At 33.0% G+C, this 16,646-nt stretch overlaps 2 protein-coding genes across 2 annotated transcripts; both read right to left on the bottom strand.

Annotated features, from left to right (window-relative positions):
* Positions 1–1,014: 1,014 nt before the first annotated feature.
* On the bottom strand, positions 1,015–3,602 carry LOC120355829. The gene is made up of 2 exons (XM_039444556.1): positions 3,456–3,602; positions 1,015–1,299 (listed from the first exon to the last, which is right to left on the bottom strand). Exons 1-2 carry the CDS (start codon positions 3,600–3,602, stop codon positions 1,129–1,131), a joined length of 318 nt encoding a protein of 105 aa, XP_039300490.1. The 3' UTR covers positions 1,015–1,128.
* Positions 3,603–6,902: 3,300 nt separating this feature from the next.
* LOC120355828 lies at positions 6,903–14,969 on the bottom strand. The gene is made up of 4 exons (XM_039444554.1): positions 14,824–14,969; positions 11,778–11,930; positions 9,317–9,469; positions 6,903–7,183 (listed from the first exon to the last, which is right to left on the bottom strand). Exons 1-4 carry the CDS (start codon positions 14,902–14,904, stop codon positions 7,013–7,015), a joined length of 558 nt encoding a protein of 185 aa, XP_039300488.1. The 5' UTR covers positions 14,905–14,969; the 3' UTR covers positions 6,903–7,012.
* Between the last annotated feature and the right edge of the window lie 1,677 nt (positions 14,970–16,646).

The following is a 16,646-nucleotide window of genomic DNA, read 5'->3' as shown; positions in this document are numbered from 1 at the left end:
TCCTTCTGTAGAAGCTGGTTTGCACAGTTTCAAACTCATTCAAGAGTCGTAATCCCCATATGTGTGCACCATATAGCAGTACTGACTTGACCAATGCCATAAAATATCTTCTTAATGCAAGAAATGGAGTTGGTTTTTGATTTTGCCAATGTTGAAACTGCATGACCGGCGGCTAGCCTCGACTTGCGTATGGACGCTCTAAGAGAAAGGTTTCCAAAAGAAGAACTTGTGATGGTGGATCCAAGGTAAACACAGGATTTAACAATTTCTATCTTGCTGCCATTGAGAAAAGAGAATCCCTCAACTGCTGCAGGTATTCGTCCACCTCTGCCGAATGGAACTAGATTAATAATCACCTTTTATGTAGTTGAGAAGTTGATATTGTGGTAATTATTCATATTGAATAAAAATACTAAGAAATTGTCAAAAACCACAGAAATCTGTTGTTTTTTACAATTTCTAAGTATTTTAATAAGATTAATAATCACTTGATTTTACTCAAATTTTCAAAACGTTTCCACCTGAGTCATGATTTACTAGGATATTTCCCAGTTCAAAACTCATCCTTATTTTTATGGAAATGGTTGACTGTTTGATTATATATTTAATCAACTTGAAACATCCATTCTTATTCTTGTGAAAAAGGTTTATTGAGTATTTGTTAAGTTTCAACATTCAACCTGAATCATTAATTTTTGAGTAGGCTATCTGTTTAATTAACTTGATATATTCATTCTCATTTTTGTGTAAATGATTGATTATATGAAAAATTGGGCAATTAACTTGTAACAACTTGAGTATTTGTTTAGTTTCAGCTTGAAACATCTAAAATTCAACCTGAATCATTAATTCTTTAGTAGGCTATCTGTTTAATTAACTTCACACACATACATTCTTATTTTTGTGTAAATGATTGACTGTTTGAGTTATTGTGTAATTAACTTGTAACAACGAGACTATAGTTATCAAATCTTAATTTATAAAGGATTATTATATAGGATAGCTATGATAATAATAAGTGATTCAGTTGCAGATTATTTTATTTGTCAAGTTATCAACTTTACATTTCAAAGATCTGGATTCTCTTCCTCCACCTTAGCTTGCATATTCAAAGATAAAATTGGATGCTTAGTCCTTCTTTTTTCTCGCTTCTCTTTTGATTGAGAATCTCATAACAGAACAAGCTATCATTCTGTCGTCCTTGAAGCCTTTGGAGACCACCTTCCAGGTCGAATCAGAAAGCGGCATCATCTGCATCATATCTTTGGTGATTTTTCCGTGTCTCATTTCATACTCTCCCTGAAAACAGATTATAAAAACACTCATTCATTAATATTATTCTCCATTAATTCATTCAACTGATAAAATCTATCATTCTCAATCAACTGATTTATGTCACAATCATAATACAGAGTGTTTCAGAGAAACGGGTAATTTTGAAAGTTGAATAATTTCAAGAAAAGCAAATCTTTAAATAAAGTTTTTCTTATCATTCAATAATAAAAATAATTCAATTTTAGAATAAATAATACTGTAACATTTATTCTTTGAAGATGACATCTTGCAAGTGTATTCCTTTTCCACGCAAACAATCCTGTACTCTCTTCATCATATTGTCCATGGTTTGACGTAACATTACAACTGGAATTTGAGATCAATTCTCGAATCTTGGGTTTCAATTCTTCCGTTGTTACAGAATTGGAAGCCAAGATTCGAGAAACGATTTCAGAAATTCCAGTTGTAATGTTACATCAAACCATGCATGGACAATGTGATGAAGAGACTACAGGAATGTTTGCGTAGAAAAGGAACATACCTGCAAGATGTCATCTTCAAAAATTAAATGTTACGGAATCATTTATTCTAAAATGGCATTATTTTCACTATTGAATGATATTGAAATGGTATATTTAGTATATTTTTAGCATATTATAAAATGAGACAAATGAACAAATCATGTGAGTCATGTGAACAAATCATGTGAACAAATCATGAAAAATCATCCTCTTACCAACCATATCCTTAGAAGGTAGAATTGGATTTTGACTGATGGTGTTCTAGTTATTGACGTTTTTCAAAAATATCGAAAAATTGATATATCTCGAAAACTAAGGTCGATATAAGAAAATTTCGTTTTACATTTTTTGTTGCTATTTCCATGTAGAATCTATAGTCTCCAGCTGTTACAACTTTCATGGAACACTCTGTGTATACAGAGTATTTTTGAAATGGACCGACAAACTTTGTGAGGTGTTTTCTCACATCAAAATGATGAAAAAAGTTCCATTATAGAACCTAAAAGGCTCTTTTACCGGGTTAGTAATAGTGAAAGATTTAACATTTTTCTTCAAATTTTCGATTTTATATTTTTTTGCGGCTTTATGAGGGGACATGAGTGATTACTTATTATGTAAAATCAGATGATAAAGTCATTGAAATCAGATAGAAGTTTGTAACTTCAATGATTATTGAAATAATGGTTATGCTAAAAAACTGAATTTTTCAACTTGAATGGGATAGGATACCTTTGTTGACAGGCATTTTGAATTATGTAATATTTTAGAGAATAATAATTATTCTCTTAAATATTAAACAGTAGTTAAAAAATAGTTTGAATGGGATAGGATACCTTATTGTTAATAACTATTATTATCTGAAATATCACATATTTCAAAAGGCCGGTTAACAATAAGGTATTCTATCCCATTCAAGTTGAATAATTCAGTTTTCAGCATTAAATTATTCAACCTTCCGGTAGTCGCGCCCTATTTAATCACACGAGCAGTCGCATGTACTTTTTACAACATCCAACTTTCCAAGTATTATGTACTCTGTTTACTGCCAAAACATATTAATTAATTGTATAATTACTTTTCCATTTTTTTGGATTATTTTACACCTATGAACATTTGGATGATTACCATTTCATAGCCCAATAAAGTACACCAAGAAAAGCCATCAATTCTGTGATACGTTCGTTTACAGTCCCCGTATACAGTTTTTCCCTATCTTATGCACAGTGCAACTTATGGACTGTCGCGACTAATTAATGGCACCTAAAGACTGAACCATTGCTCGGTTGATACTGCAACTCAGTGGAGTGATGGGGAGAACGTTTTGGAATGCATAGGTGACTCATTCACTGACACCACACCATCCAATAGTTTTGTGCAGCAAAAAACTGACACTGTTGTACTTTTTACAACAGCGAGACTGCCGGAAGGTTAAATCTGAAGAAGAAATTCTAAATATTTTTCCTGCTAAAACGCACCCAATCTTCAGGAATCAGGATTCAATGGAGACAAAACGGGAATTTGTCAGAACCAATCTGAGGTTTTTTAAGAAGGATTCTCTGATTGGCTCTTGCGGAATTTAATCACGGTTAAAATATAACATGCTTTTTCAAAACGCAACTTATTTTTGGTGCTGACAGAAAATGAGTGATAGATGCTTACCGCTGGGTAAGGGCAGCTGGAAGGTAGTGTGTTGTTTCCAAAGAATGACTTCCATTTAGACACGAAACCGCAAACTCCTTCAAATTTGAGAGTTGTGTAGTGTTCGCATGTTGAATCCGCTTTCGACTTGCACTTGCTCAGTATCATTTTCATCTGATGAAAAAAATTCTATGATTGAATTTCGAGTTTTATTATTATTACTAGTAGTTCTGTGAACAGTAGACCTCGCGCTCAGTAAGTTACATCATAGAGAAACAATAGCGTAAGTAGATATCCCATGGTATAGGGCGTTTATGTCACAACTTTTACTGTTATCTTAAGACGATTACTGTCGATTATGGTCAATTTTTACTGTTTTGTAGGGGTGAGAGTGTATGAACGGCACAATTTGAGAGACTACCAGCGTCACACAGTTGCATGGGAAAGAACTACGTGATCTATCCGCTTGAGCTGCGACATAATCGCCCTATACCATGGGATATCTACTTATGCTATCGTTTCTCTATGGTTACATCGACCTGTTGTTATGTTTTCTCAAAAATTAATAAATAATTTATCAATTTAAAATGTCTAGAAAAATCCTAAATAAAAATAGAGCTTTCCGTCCTATTGTACCGTGACGTGTCGTCCCGGAATGTGAGTGTGAGCGCTGTTATCAGGTCTGGCTGCAACTGTCTACAACGTTGATGGAAAGATACATTTTCAAGATGTTCGATGTTTTTGAATGGGTAGTATTATAGTCAACTGTCTACTAACGTTGATGGAAAGATACATTTTCAAGATGTTCCATGTTTTTGAATGGGTAGTATTATAGTCCACTAGACAGCTGATTTATGATGAATAATTCTATAGTCTGATTATTACTCTAATATTGGCGTATGAAGGAGGCTCCTTTTTCCTTTAATATTATCCTTGAAATGCAAAATTTCCAAAAAAAACCTTGTATATACGTCGACGCGCAATTTAAAAAGGAACATACCTGTCAAATTTCGTGAAAATCTATTACCGCGTTTAGCCGTAAATGCGCAACATATAACATTTAAACAAATGCCAAACCGTCGACTTGAATCTTAGACCTCACTTCGCTCGGTCAATAAGTGTATGGCTTGGATTTTGGGGAGTCCCTTAGGACAAAGTTCCACTTTGCCGACATAACCAAAATCCTCCGGCACGTTTTCAGAATGCATGGCCTCTTATACGGCGTGTATATTTTGCTTCTATATAGTCTCCTCATAAGAGACAATGCATCCTGTAAATGAGCTGAAAAAATTCAGCGCGTCTATGATGCTCGCACACTTAAGGCCTCAGGTATTCTTCTATCTCACAGAAAATATTTTCAAAACTAATGTAAAAAGTAGTGAAAAGTTCAAAAATAATTCCAGAAAATATTCTCATCACTACGGTAAGTGTAAAATGTAAAATATCAATAATATATTTCCAAAACTAATGTAGAGAGGAGTGTAAAGTTGAAAAATAATCCCAGAAAATATTTTCAAAACTAGTGTAAAAAGGAGTGAAAAGTTAAAAAATAATCCCAGAAAATATTTGTCAAAACTAATGTAAAAAGTAGTGAAAAGTTTAAAAATAATTCCAGAAAATATTCTCATCACTATGGTAAGTGTAAAATGTAAAAAATCCATAATATATTTCCAAAATTAGTGTAAAATGGAGTGTAAAGTTGAAAAATAATCCCAGAAAATATTTTCAAAACTAGTGTAAAAAGGAGTGAAAAGTTAAAAAATAATCCCAGAAAATATTTTCAAAACTAATGTGAAAAGTAGTTAAAAGTTTAAAAATAATTCCAGAAAATATTCTCATCACTACGGTAAGTGTAAAATGTAAAAAATCCATAATATATTTCCAAAACTAATGTAGAGAGGAGTGTAAAGTTGAAAAATAATTCCAGAAAATATTCTCAAAACTAGTGTAAAAAGGAGTGAAAAGTTGAAAAATAATCCCAGAAAATATTTTCAAAACTAATGTAAAAAGTAGTGAAAGTCGCAGCTGTATCATCAGCCTGATACAGTGAAAAGGCAGATTAAGACCGAAGTAAGCAGCCTCACAATGCGAAGCAGATCCATTGCACCTCTCAAGATCTTGAACTCTGAGCCTCATCTTGAAATCATGGAGTATGACCCTTTTATTCATCTGCCATTCTCGAACATCTCTGCTAAAGATGAGCTCTCCCCTGTTGACACCCTCCAGCAGCAACTTCAACTGGGCCGCCCAATTATATATGTGATCAACTGCACCCAGTCTTATCAACTCAGCCTGTCTAATGAAACAAATTTTTGGGAGACGATCATCATCCATTTTCAAAATCCGGATAACCCAGTTAATAGCTGCAGCAAAAATTAGGTAGGAAATGCAAACCTCCCCGACCTCCATGCGCAATTCTGCATTCGGAGTACACTGAGGCAAATGAAAAATCCTTCTGTAGAAGCTGGTTTGCACAGTTTCAAACTCATTCAAGAGTCGTAATCCCCATATGTGTGCACCATATAGCAGTACTGACTTGACCAATGCCATAAAATATCTTCTTAATGCAAGAAATGGAGTTGGTTTTTGATTTTGCCAATGTTGAAACTGCATGACCGGCGGCTAGCCTCGACTTGCGTATGGACGCTCTAAGAGAAAGGTTTCCAAAAGAAGAACTTGTGATGGTGGATCCAAGGTAAACACAGGATTTAACAATTTCTATCTTGCTGCCATTGAGAAAAGAGAATCCCTCAACTGCTGCAGGTATTCGTCCACCTCTGCCGAATGGAACTAGATTAATAATCACCTTTTATGTAGTTGAGAAGTTGATATTGTGGTAATTATTCATATTGAATAAAAATACTAAGAAATTGTCAAAAACCACAGAAATCTGTTGTTTTTTACAATTTCTAAGTATTTTAATAAGATTAATAATCACTTGATTTTACTCAAATTTTCAAAACGTTTCCACCTGAGTCATGATTTACTAGGATATTTCCTAGTTCAAAACTCATCCTTATTTTTATGGAAATGGTTGACTGTTTGATTATATATTTAATCAACTTGAAACATCCATTCTTATTCTTGTGAAAAAGGTTTATTGAGTATTTGTTAAGTTTCAACATTCAACCTGAATCATTAATTTTTGAGTAGGCTATCTGTTTAATTAACTTGATATATTCATTCTCATTTTTGTGTAAATGATTGATTATATGAAAAATTGGGCAATTAACTTGTAACAACTTGAGTATTTGTTTAGTTTCAGCTTGAAACATCTAAAATTCAACCTGAATCATTAATTCTTTAGTAGGCTATCTGTTTAATTAACTTCACACACATACATTCTTATTTTTGTGTAAATGATTGACTGTTTGAGTTATTGTGTAATTAACTTGTAACAACGAGACTATAGTTATCAAATCTTAATTTATAAAGGATTATTATATAGGATAGCTATGATAATAATAAGTGATTCAGTTGCAGATTATTTTATTTGTCAAGTTATCAACTTTACATTTCAAAGATCTGGATTCTCTTCCTCCACCTTAGCTTGCATATTCAAAGATAAAATTGGATGCTTAGTCCTTCTTTTTTCTCGCTTCTCTTTTGATTGAGAATCTCATAACAGAACAAGCTATCATTCTGTCGTCCTTGAAGCCTTTGGAGACCACCTTCCAGGTCGAATCAGAAAGCGGCATCATCTGCATCATATCTTTGGTGATTTTTCCGTGTCTCATTTCATACTCTCCCTGAAAACAGATTATAAAAACACTCATTCATTAATATTATTCTCCATTAATTCATTCAACTGATAAAATCTATCATTCTCAATCAACTGATTTATGTCACAATCATAATACAGAGTGTTTCAGAGAAACGGGTAATTTTGAAAGTTGAATAATTTCAAGAAAAGCAAATCTTTAAATAAAGTTTTTCTTATCATTCAATAATAAAAATAATTCAATTTTAGAATAAATAATACTGTAACATTTATTCTTTGAAGATGACATCTTGCAAGTGTATTCCTTTTCCACGCAAACAATCCTGTACTCTCTTCATCATATTGTCCATGGTTTGACGTAACATTACAACTGGAATTTGAGATCAATTCTCGAATCTTGGGTTTCAATTCTTCCGTTGTTACAGAATTGGAAGCCAAGATTCGAGAAACGATTTCAGAAATTCCAGTTGTAATGTTACATCAAACCATGCATGGACAATGTGATGAAGAGACTACAGGAATGTTTGCGTAGAAAAGGAACATACCTGCAAGATGTCATCTTCAAAAATTAAATGTTACGGAATCATTTATTCTAAAATGGCATTATTTTCACTATTGAATGATATTGAAATGGTATATTTAGTATATTTTTAGCATATTATAAAATGAGACAAATGAACAAATCATGTGAGTCTTATTGAAAAATCATCCTCTTACCAACCATATCCTTAGAAGGTAGAATTGGATTTTGACTGATGGTGTTCTAGTTATTGACGTTTTTCAAAAATATCGAAAAATTGATATATCTCGAAAACTAAGGTCGATATAAGAAAATTTCGTTTTACATTTTTTGTTGCTATTTCCATGTAGAATCTATAGTCTCCAGCTGTTACAACTTTCATGGAACACTCTGTGTATACAGAGTATTTTTGAAATGGACCGACAAACTTTGTGAGGTGTTTTCTCACATCAAAATGATGAAAAAAGTTCCATTATAGAACCTAAAAGGCTCTTTTACCGGGTTAGTAATAGTGAAAGATTTAACATTTTTCTTCAAATTTTCGATTTTATATTTTTTTGCGGCTTTATGAGGGGACATGAGTGATTACTTATTATGTAAAATCAGATGATAAAGTCATTGAAATCAGATAGAAGTTTGTAACTTCAATGATTATTGAAATAATGGGTTATGCTAAAAAACTGAATTTTTCAACTTGAATGGGATAGGATACCTTTGTTGACAGGCATTTTGAATTATGTAATATTTTAGAGAATAATAATTATTCTCTTAAATATTAAACAGTAGTTAAAAAATAGTTTGAATGGGATAGGATACCTTATTGTTAATAACTATTATTATCTGAAATATCACATATTTCAAAAGGCCGGTTAACAATAAGGTATTCTATCCCATTCAAGTTGAATAATTCAGTTTTCAGCATTAAATTATTCAACCTTCCGGTAGTCGCGCCCTATTTAATCACACGAGCAGTCGCATGTACTTTTTACAACATCCAACTTTCCAAGTATTATGTACTCTGTTTACTGCCAAAACATATTAATTAATTGTATAATTACTTTTCCATTTTTTTGGATTATTTTACACCTATGAACATTTGGATGATTACCATTTCATAGCCCAATAAAGTACACCAAGAAAAGCCATCAATTCTGTGATACGTTCGTTTACAGTCCCCGTATACAGTTTTTCCCTATCTTATGCACAGTGCAACTTATGGACTGTCGCGACTAATTAATGGCACCTAAAGACTGAACCATTGCTCGGTTGATACTGCAACTCAGTGGAGTGATGGGGAGAACGTTTTGGAATGCATAGGTGACTCATTCACTGACACCACACCATCCAATAGTTTTGTGCAGCAAAAAACTGACACTGTTGTACTTTTTACAACAGCGAGACTGCCGGAAGGTTAAATCTGAAGAAGAAATTCTAAATATTTTTCCTGCTAAAACGCACCCAATCTTCAGGAATCAGATTCAATGGAGACAAAACGGGAATTTGTCAGAACCAATCTGAGGTTTTTTAAGAAGGATTCTCTGATTGGCTCTTGCGGAATTTAATCACGGTTAAAATATAACATGCTTTTTCAAAACGCAACTTATTTTTGGTGCTGACAGAAAATGAGTGATAGATGCTTACCGCTGGGTAAGGGCAGCTGGAAGGTAGTGTGTTGTTTCCAAAGAATGACTTCCATTTAGACACGAAACCGCAAACTCCTTCAAATTTGAGAGTTGTGTAGTGTTCGCATGTTGAATCCGCTTTCGACTTGCACTTGCTCAGTATCATTTTCATCTGATGAAAAAAATTCTATGATTGAATTCGAGTTTTATTATTATTACTAGTAGTTCTGTGAACAGTAGACCTCGCGCTCAGTAAGTTACATCATAGAGAAACAATAGCGTAAGTAGATATCCCATGGTATAGGGCGTTTATGTCACAACTTTTACTGTTATCTTAAGACGATTACTGTCGATTATGGTCAATTTTTACTGTTTTGTAGGGGTGAGAGTGTATGAACGGCACAATTTGAGAGACTACCAGCGTCACACAGTTGCATGGGAAAGAACTACGTGATCTATCCGCTTGAGCTGCGACATAATCGCCCTATACCATGGGATATCTACTTATGCTATCGTTTCTCTATGGTTACATCGACCTGTTGTTATGTTTTCTCAAAAATTAATAAATAATTTATCAATTTAAAATGTCTAGAAAAATCCTAAATAAAAATAGAGCTTTCCGTCCTATTGTACCGTGACGTGTCGTCCCGGAATGTGAGTGTGAGCGCTGTTATCAGGTCTGGCTGCAACTGTCTACAACGTTGATGGAAAGATACATTTTCAAGATGTTCGATGTTTTTGAATGGGTAGTATTATAGTCAACTGTCTACTAACGTTGATGGAAAGATACATTTTCAAGATGTTCCATGTTTTTGAATGGGTAGTATTATAGTCCACTAGACAGCTGATTTATGATGAATAATTCTATAGTCTGATTATTACTCTAATATTGGCGTATGAAGGAGGCTCCTTTTTCCTTTAATATTATCCTTGAAATGCAAAATTTCCAAAAAAAACCTTGTATATACGTCGACGCGCAATTTAAAAAGGAACATACCTGTCAAATTTCGTGAAAATCTATTACCGCGTTTAGCCGTAAATGCGCAACATATAAACATTTAAACAAATGCCAAACCGTCGACTTGAATCTTAGACCTCACTTCGCTCGGTCAATAAGTGTATGGCTTGGATTTTGGGGAGTCCCTTAGGACAAAGTTCCACTTTGCCGACATAACCAAAATCCTCCGGCACGTTTTCAGAATGCATGGCCTCTTATACGGCGTGTATATTTTGCTTCTATATAGTCTCCTCATAAGAGACAATGCATCCTGTAAATGAGCTGAAAAAATTCAGCGCGTCTATGATGCTCGCACACTTAAGGCCTCAGGTATTCTTCTATCTCACAGAAAATATTTTCAAAACTAATGTAAAAAGTAGTGAAAAGTTCAAAAATAATTCCAGAAAATATTCTCATCACTACGGTAAGTGTAAAATGTAAAATATCAATAATATATTTCCAAAACTAATGTAGAGAGGAGTGTAAAGTTGAAAAATAATCCCAGAAAATATTTTCAAAACTAGTGTAAAAAGGAGTGAAAAGTTAAAAAATAATCCCAGAAAATATTTGTCAAAACTAATGTAAAAAGTAGTGAAAAGTTTAAAAATAATTCCAGAAAATATTCTCATCACTATGGTAAGTGTAAAATGTAAAAAATCCATAATATATTTCCAAAATTAGTGTAAAATGGAGTGTAAAGTTGAAAAATAATCCCAGAAAATATTTTCAAAACTAGTGTAAAAAGGAGTGAAAAGTTAAAAAATAATCCCAGAAAATATTTTCAAAACTAATGTAAAAAGTAGTGAAAAGTTTAAAAATAATTCCAGAAAATATTCTCATCACTATGGTAAGTGTAAAATGTAAAAAATCCATAATATATTTCCAAAATTAGTGTAAAATGGAGTGTAAAGTTGAAAAATAATCCCAGAAAATATTTTCAAAACTAGTGTAAAAAGGAGTGAAAAGTTAAAAAATAATCCCAGAAAATATTTTCAAAACTAATGTGAAAAGTAGTTAAAAGTTTAAAAATAATTCCAGAAAATATTCTCATCACTACGGTAAGTGTAAAATGTAAAAAATCCATAATATATTTCCAAAACTACTGTAGAGAGGAGTGTAAAGTTGAAAAATAATCCCAGAAAATATTTTCAAAACTAGTGTAAAAAGGAGTGAAAAGTTGAAAAATAATCCCAGAAAATATTTTCAAAACTAATGTGAAAAGTAGTGAACAGTTCAAAAATAATTCCAGAAAATATTCTCAACACTACGGTAAGTGTAAAATGTAAAAAATCCATAATATATTTCCAAAACTAATGTAGAGAGGAGTGTAAAGTTTAAAAATAGTTCCAGAAAATATTTTCAAAACCAGTGTAAAAAGGAGTGGAAAGTTAAAAAATAATCCCAGAAAATATTTTCAAAACTAATGTAAAAAGGAAAGTAGTGAAAAGTTGAAAATAATAATTGTTTGAACAGTTCAACTTACACTCATAGGATCATCCAGCTCTTCTCGGATCAAAATCTTTCCGGAAAAGTCGATATGAAATGGAGAGACCTGGTTCAGGACTGTGTCTTTCAAAACAACCGGTAAATCATCTTTACCTGGACATTGAATGCATTCATGCAACACCAGACTTGGCTGAAACATTCATTTACAAACAACACATTGTTAACAATGTCTATGATAATAAAGATTCTTATTCTTATCCTTATTCTACTATAGTGAGGTCCACGTTATAATGGCAGTGGATAGGGATGGAAGAACAGCTTTGCCTATTATCTGCCTTAATTAATTATATTTCTACATCGTCAAAAACAGATTTGGGTTCGTTGTGGAGCTAGAAAAGGATAGTACCACAGTATATAGACGAAGACGGTACGGTAGGTGTCACGCGCATGTTTGTGCTAAATTTCCGGTGTAGCTGACGTCATTTTATATCTAATCATCTGTTTTTAACAAAAATAAGTTTCATAAATTGGCAATAGGTGTTAAAAACCTCGGTTGGTGGCGATAACGCAATCTAGCTGGCCTGCCACTGCGCACACATTTCATGACCCCTATCGTTTTCATCTAAATACCGTGGATAGTACTACCTGCTTTGTCGAAAGATAGACAAGGATAGCAACATCAAAGTTTATCAAATACTGTCATTATAACGTGGACCTCGCTATAGGTACTCTTCACTTCAACTTCGTTTTCTCAGTAACTTCTCTTCATTACTTCTTGACATTTTTCAATTTTTTCTTTCCTTGCCCTATTACCATAGGTAAGGAAAGTATTGCTCTCCGAAAAAAATTAAGGTACCCCAATTTCTAAATTTCTATACGTTTCAAGGTCCCCTGAGTCCAAAAAAGTGGTTTTTGGGTATTGGTCTATATGTGTGTGTGTGTGTGTGTGTGTGTGTGTGTGTGTGTGTGTGTGTGTGTGTGTGTGTGTGTGTGTGTGTGTGTGTGTATAGGAGTGTATGTGCGTCTGTGTACACGATATCTCATCTCCCAATTAACGGAATGACTTGAAATTTGAAACTTAAGGTCCTTACACTATAAGGATCCGACACGAACAATTTCGAACAAATCCAATTCAAGATGGCGGCTAAAATGGCGAAAATGTTGTCAAAAACAGGGTTTTTCGCGATTGTCTCGAAAACGGCTCCAACGATTTTAATCAAATTTATACCTGGAATAGTCATTGATAAACTATATCAACTGCCACTAGTCCCATATCTGTAAAAAATTCAGGAGCTCCGCCCCATCTATGCAAAGCTTGATTTTATATTTCCAATTATCAGGTCTCGGATATAATTTAAACAAAAAATTTCGAGTGGAAAAGATTGAGCATGAAAATCTCTGCAATTAATGTCCTGTAACATTTCCACCTAGAATTGGAAATAAGCTTGAAATCCGAGAAAATGTGATTATTAAATTGCAAACTGGTTGGCAACTGCTGGTTCTATTAAATCATTCACTATGACTTTATGTGTTTCCAGCGTTATTGACCTATCACCAGCTGTCTCATAACTTTGAATAGTAGACTTGAGATGCGCGAGTACACTAGCGTCAGGTGATCAATTTTCATAACGGCAAGGAAAGTTGTGTGAGTGCGCCACACCAGATTTTTCAAATTTCTCTCAATTAGGTACCGTACCGTACTCTCTTTCATACTCCGTTAACTGTTAAACTCCTCTTATTTCACATCTTAATTTTTCTCCTTTTTTAATCCTCCCTCAATGAAGTACATGTCTGCACTGGCCGATTTAGTACCGGTTGCACAAAAGCCGGTTTAATTTTAATCGTGATCAATTCCACGAGAACCAATCAGAGAAACCGTCTTATAAAAAATACCTTCTCCGATTGTTTCTCGTGAAATTAATCACGGTTAAAGGTTAACCGGCTTTTGTGCAACCGGCACTTAGATTCAGTTTTGTTTGTAGTTTCAAGGTCTATAGTGTGGTCCACGTTATAATGGCAGTGAATAAAGATAGCAGAATAGCGATGCTGATTCTCTGCATTAACTAATTATATTTCTACACTGTCAAAAACATAATATTGTCATCGTTGTGGATCTAGAGGAGGATAGTACCACCGTCTTTGTCGAATGATAGACAAGGATAGCAAGACCAAAGTTGATCAAATACTGTCATTATAACGTGGACTTCACTATATCTTTTTGAATCTCATAATTTTTTCTGCAAAATCGTCACCATTAACTCTTCGTTGAAATCCTCTCAAATCACTTCCTAATTTTTTCCCACTCAACACAGCACAACTAGACCGATTAGTGGGACAACTAGTCGACCGATTAGTGGGATGACTAGTCGACCGATTAGTGGGACAACTAGTCGACCGATTAGTGGGAGGACAACTAGTCGACCGATTAGCGGGATGGCTAGACGGACAACTAGCCGACCGATTAGTGGGACAACTATTATTTTCCAAATTAAAATCATTTGTCGGCTCCCAATTCCTCCTGAAAAACAATTTGTAAATGATCCTCAATGAATTGTGAATTCCGATTTCAGACCATGATACATCTTTATGTTTATTCCTTCATTTGAAATTTGTAAATGATAATGATTCTCAAAATGAACTTTGAATTTAGATTTCAGACCATGATACATCTTAATGTTTATTTATTCGTTTGAAATTTGTAAATGATAATGATTCTCAAAATGAATTGTGAATTCCGATTTCAGACCATGATACATCTTTATGTTTACTTCTTCATTTGAAATTTGTAAATGATAATGATTCTCAAAATGAACTTTGAATTTAGATTACAGACCATGATACATCTTCATGTTTATTTATTCGTTTGAAATTTGTAAATGATAATGATTCTCAAAATGAACTTTTAATTTATATTTCAGACTCATGATACATCTTTTCACATTTCCATGTTTATTTATTTATTTGAAATATTTTTAAGGTCTGCCCTTCACGTCGAATGAGAAGCTGAGGAGAAATCTGCCTAGAGAAATTGAAGAACATTTTTTGGATGATAAAAAATTGGGGCTAAATGCTTCATAACTCACCGTAGAAATGATTTCCACACAGTCCACGGCCAGATAAGATGTTGTAAGTAAAATAAGAATATTCAGAATTAAATTGACCATTATGACAGGTTTGATGAAAGATTATTTGTACCTACACTGTACGCTCGAAATCTGTCACTCTTTTTCAACACGAATTAATCGCTGTATAAATACCGTAGTTTTATGATGATATTGAATTTTAATTTAATAGTTTCCGGGTCCCATAAAGATTGGATCATTTTCAGGAAACATGATTGATGCTCTAGAAGGTTACAGGAATTTATTAGTTCTTCCCCAACAATACAGGAACTAATAATATAGATAAACTCAATATTTTCAAAAGTACCTATAACATCTAGTAGCCTTAACCTATCATCTGCAAATCTATTTCTCTCTTCCAATCGAAATTTTTCTAACAATCCACATTTTTATGGTTTCAGTCCTTTCATTTTGATAACATATTTGCAGGAAATGACATTGAAATAAACCATTAACTTAAACAAATATTCAGAAAATGACCTTGAAACAGACCATTTAAACCTTTATACATTTCATTGAAATTTTCAGTTGATGAGGAGAATTAGATTTTTAATGGAAAATATTATTCAAGACCCTGAAGATTTCCCATAATTCTATTTTATTTGCTTTTTGATGATAGATTAAACTAAAAAATATGTTTTTAACATGTTATTGTAGATTGTTTTCTATCCTAAGATAATCATTATAGATTAATTTCATTATGATGATCTATGATAGTATCATGATCTACAACAAACCATCTGTTGAAATAGGAGGGTCATCAGATAATAATATTTTTCCAACACATTTCCATCATGATAAGAATTGAAACCTCCATAATATTCCTTGGAAAATCATATAGTGAGGTCCACGTTATAATGGCAGTGTTTGATTAGCAATGGTATTGCTACCATTGTCTATCATTCAACAAAGCGGATAGCGCTATCTCTTTCTTGCTTTGCTCTGTTGCCAGATCGTCTTTTAACAATTCAGAATTAATAATATATTAACTAAATATTTAATCTTAATTATGAAAATTCATTATTTAATTTATTGAAGAATAATATAATTGATAATTTTAAACAAGAATGAACAGTTAATATTAGGCTACATTAATAAACCTGTAACAGCTACCGTCTATAGAAGGCATTGACAAGACTGAGGATCGGCAACGTTGTTTTCCTATCTTTCTCCACTGCCATTATAACGTGGACCTCACTATAGCATCAAACGCCTTCAATTTCAATTGACTTTCATGCCTTTAATTATACATTACATTAGCTTATTGCAAGATGTCACGTTATTCTTTATATAAAAATAACGATTAGCCTCCTGCTTGGCATCAGTCGGTAAAGCATGAGATTTAATATAATTAGGTCGTGGTTTTTCTAATAGTATTCAGTCTTAAAAAATCTTGTTAGGTCTAGATATGGGCTTCTCCTATAACTCTTGTAATTCAATAAATAATAAATATATATATATAAATGATACTTATACTATAGAGATGAGGAATAAACAATAAATTGCACACCATGAAAATTTCACACATATATTACACAAATAATGCAAAGATCAATCGAGGCAAAAAATATATATATAGAGCGATAAAAAATATAATATAAAAATAGAACAATATTTGAAATCAATAAAAATATCACAGGCTAAACTTTATATTCTAGATTTGTGGCACGAATCATTACCATGTGCCTTTATCTTGAAATCATATGCATTCTTTTGCATGTAGCTGTGGCATGTACTTGCTAATACTTGTCGACTTGGATAATTCAATCAAAAATATGTGCTCT

This window comes from Nilaparvata lugens, unplaced genomic scaffold (genome assembly GCF_014356525.2).
Source record: "Nilaparvata lugens isolate BPH unplaced genomic scaffold, ASM1435652v1 scaffold4932, whole genome shotgun sequence".
Classification (NCBI taxonomy): domain Eukaryota; kingdom Metazoa; phylum Arthropoda; class Insecta; order Hemiptera; family Delphacidae; genus Nilaparvata; species Nilaparvata lugens.
Note: the sequence above shows the minus strand (reverse complement) of the source record. Positions and strands in the feature narration are given on the sequence as shown.

Excerpts from the sequence above, each read along its gene's own strand:
- LOC120355828 (XM_039444554.1), bottom strand. The coding sequence starts at position 14,904 with ATGGTCAATTTAATTCTGAATATTCTTATTTTACTTACAACATCTTAT. Across the intron at positions 11,931-14,823 it reads GTGTGGAAATCATTTCTACG|CCAAGTCTGGTGTTGCATGA; the intron begins GTGAGTTATGAA and ends TGAATGTTTCAG. Across the intron at positions 9,470-11,777 it reads AGCTGGATGATCCTATGAGT|ATGAAAATGATACTGAGCAA; the intron begins GTAAGTTGAACT and ends TTTTTTCATCAG.
- LOC120355829 (XM_039444556.1), bottom strand. The coding sequence starts at position 3,602 with ATGATACTGAGCAAGTGCAAGTCGAAAGCGGATTCAACATGCGAACAC. Across the intron at positions 1,300-3,455 it reads CCAGCTGCCCTTACCCAGCG|GGAGAGTATGAAATGAGACA; the intron begins GTAAGCATCTAT and ends ATCTGTTTTCAG.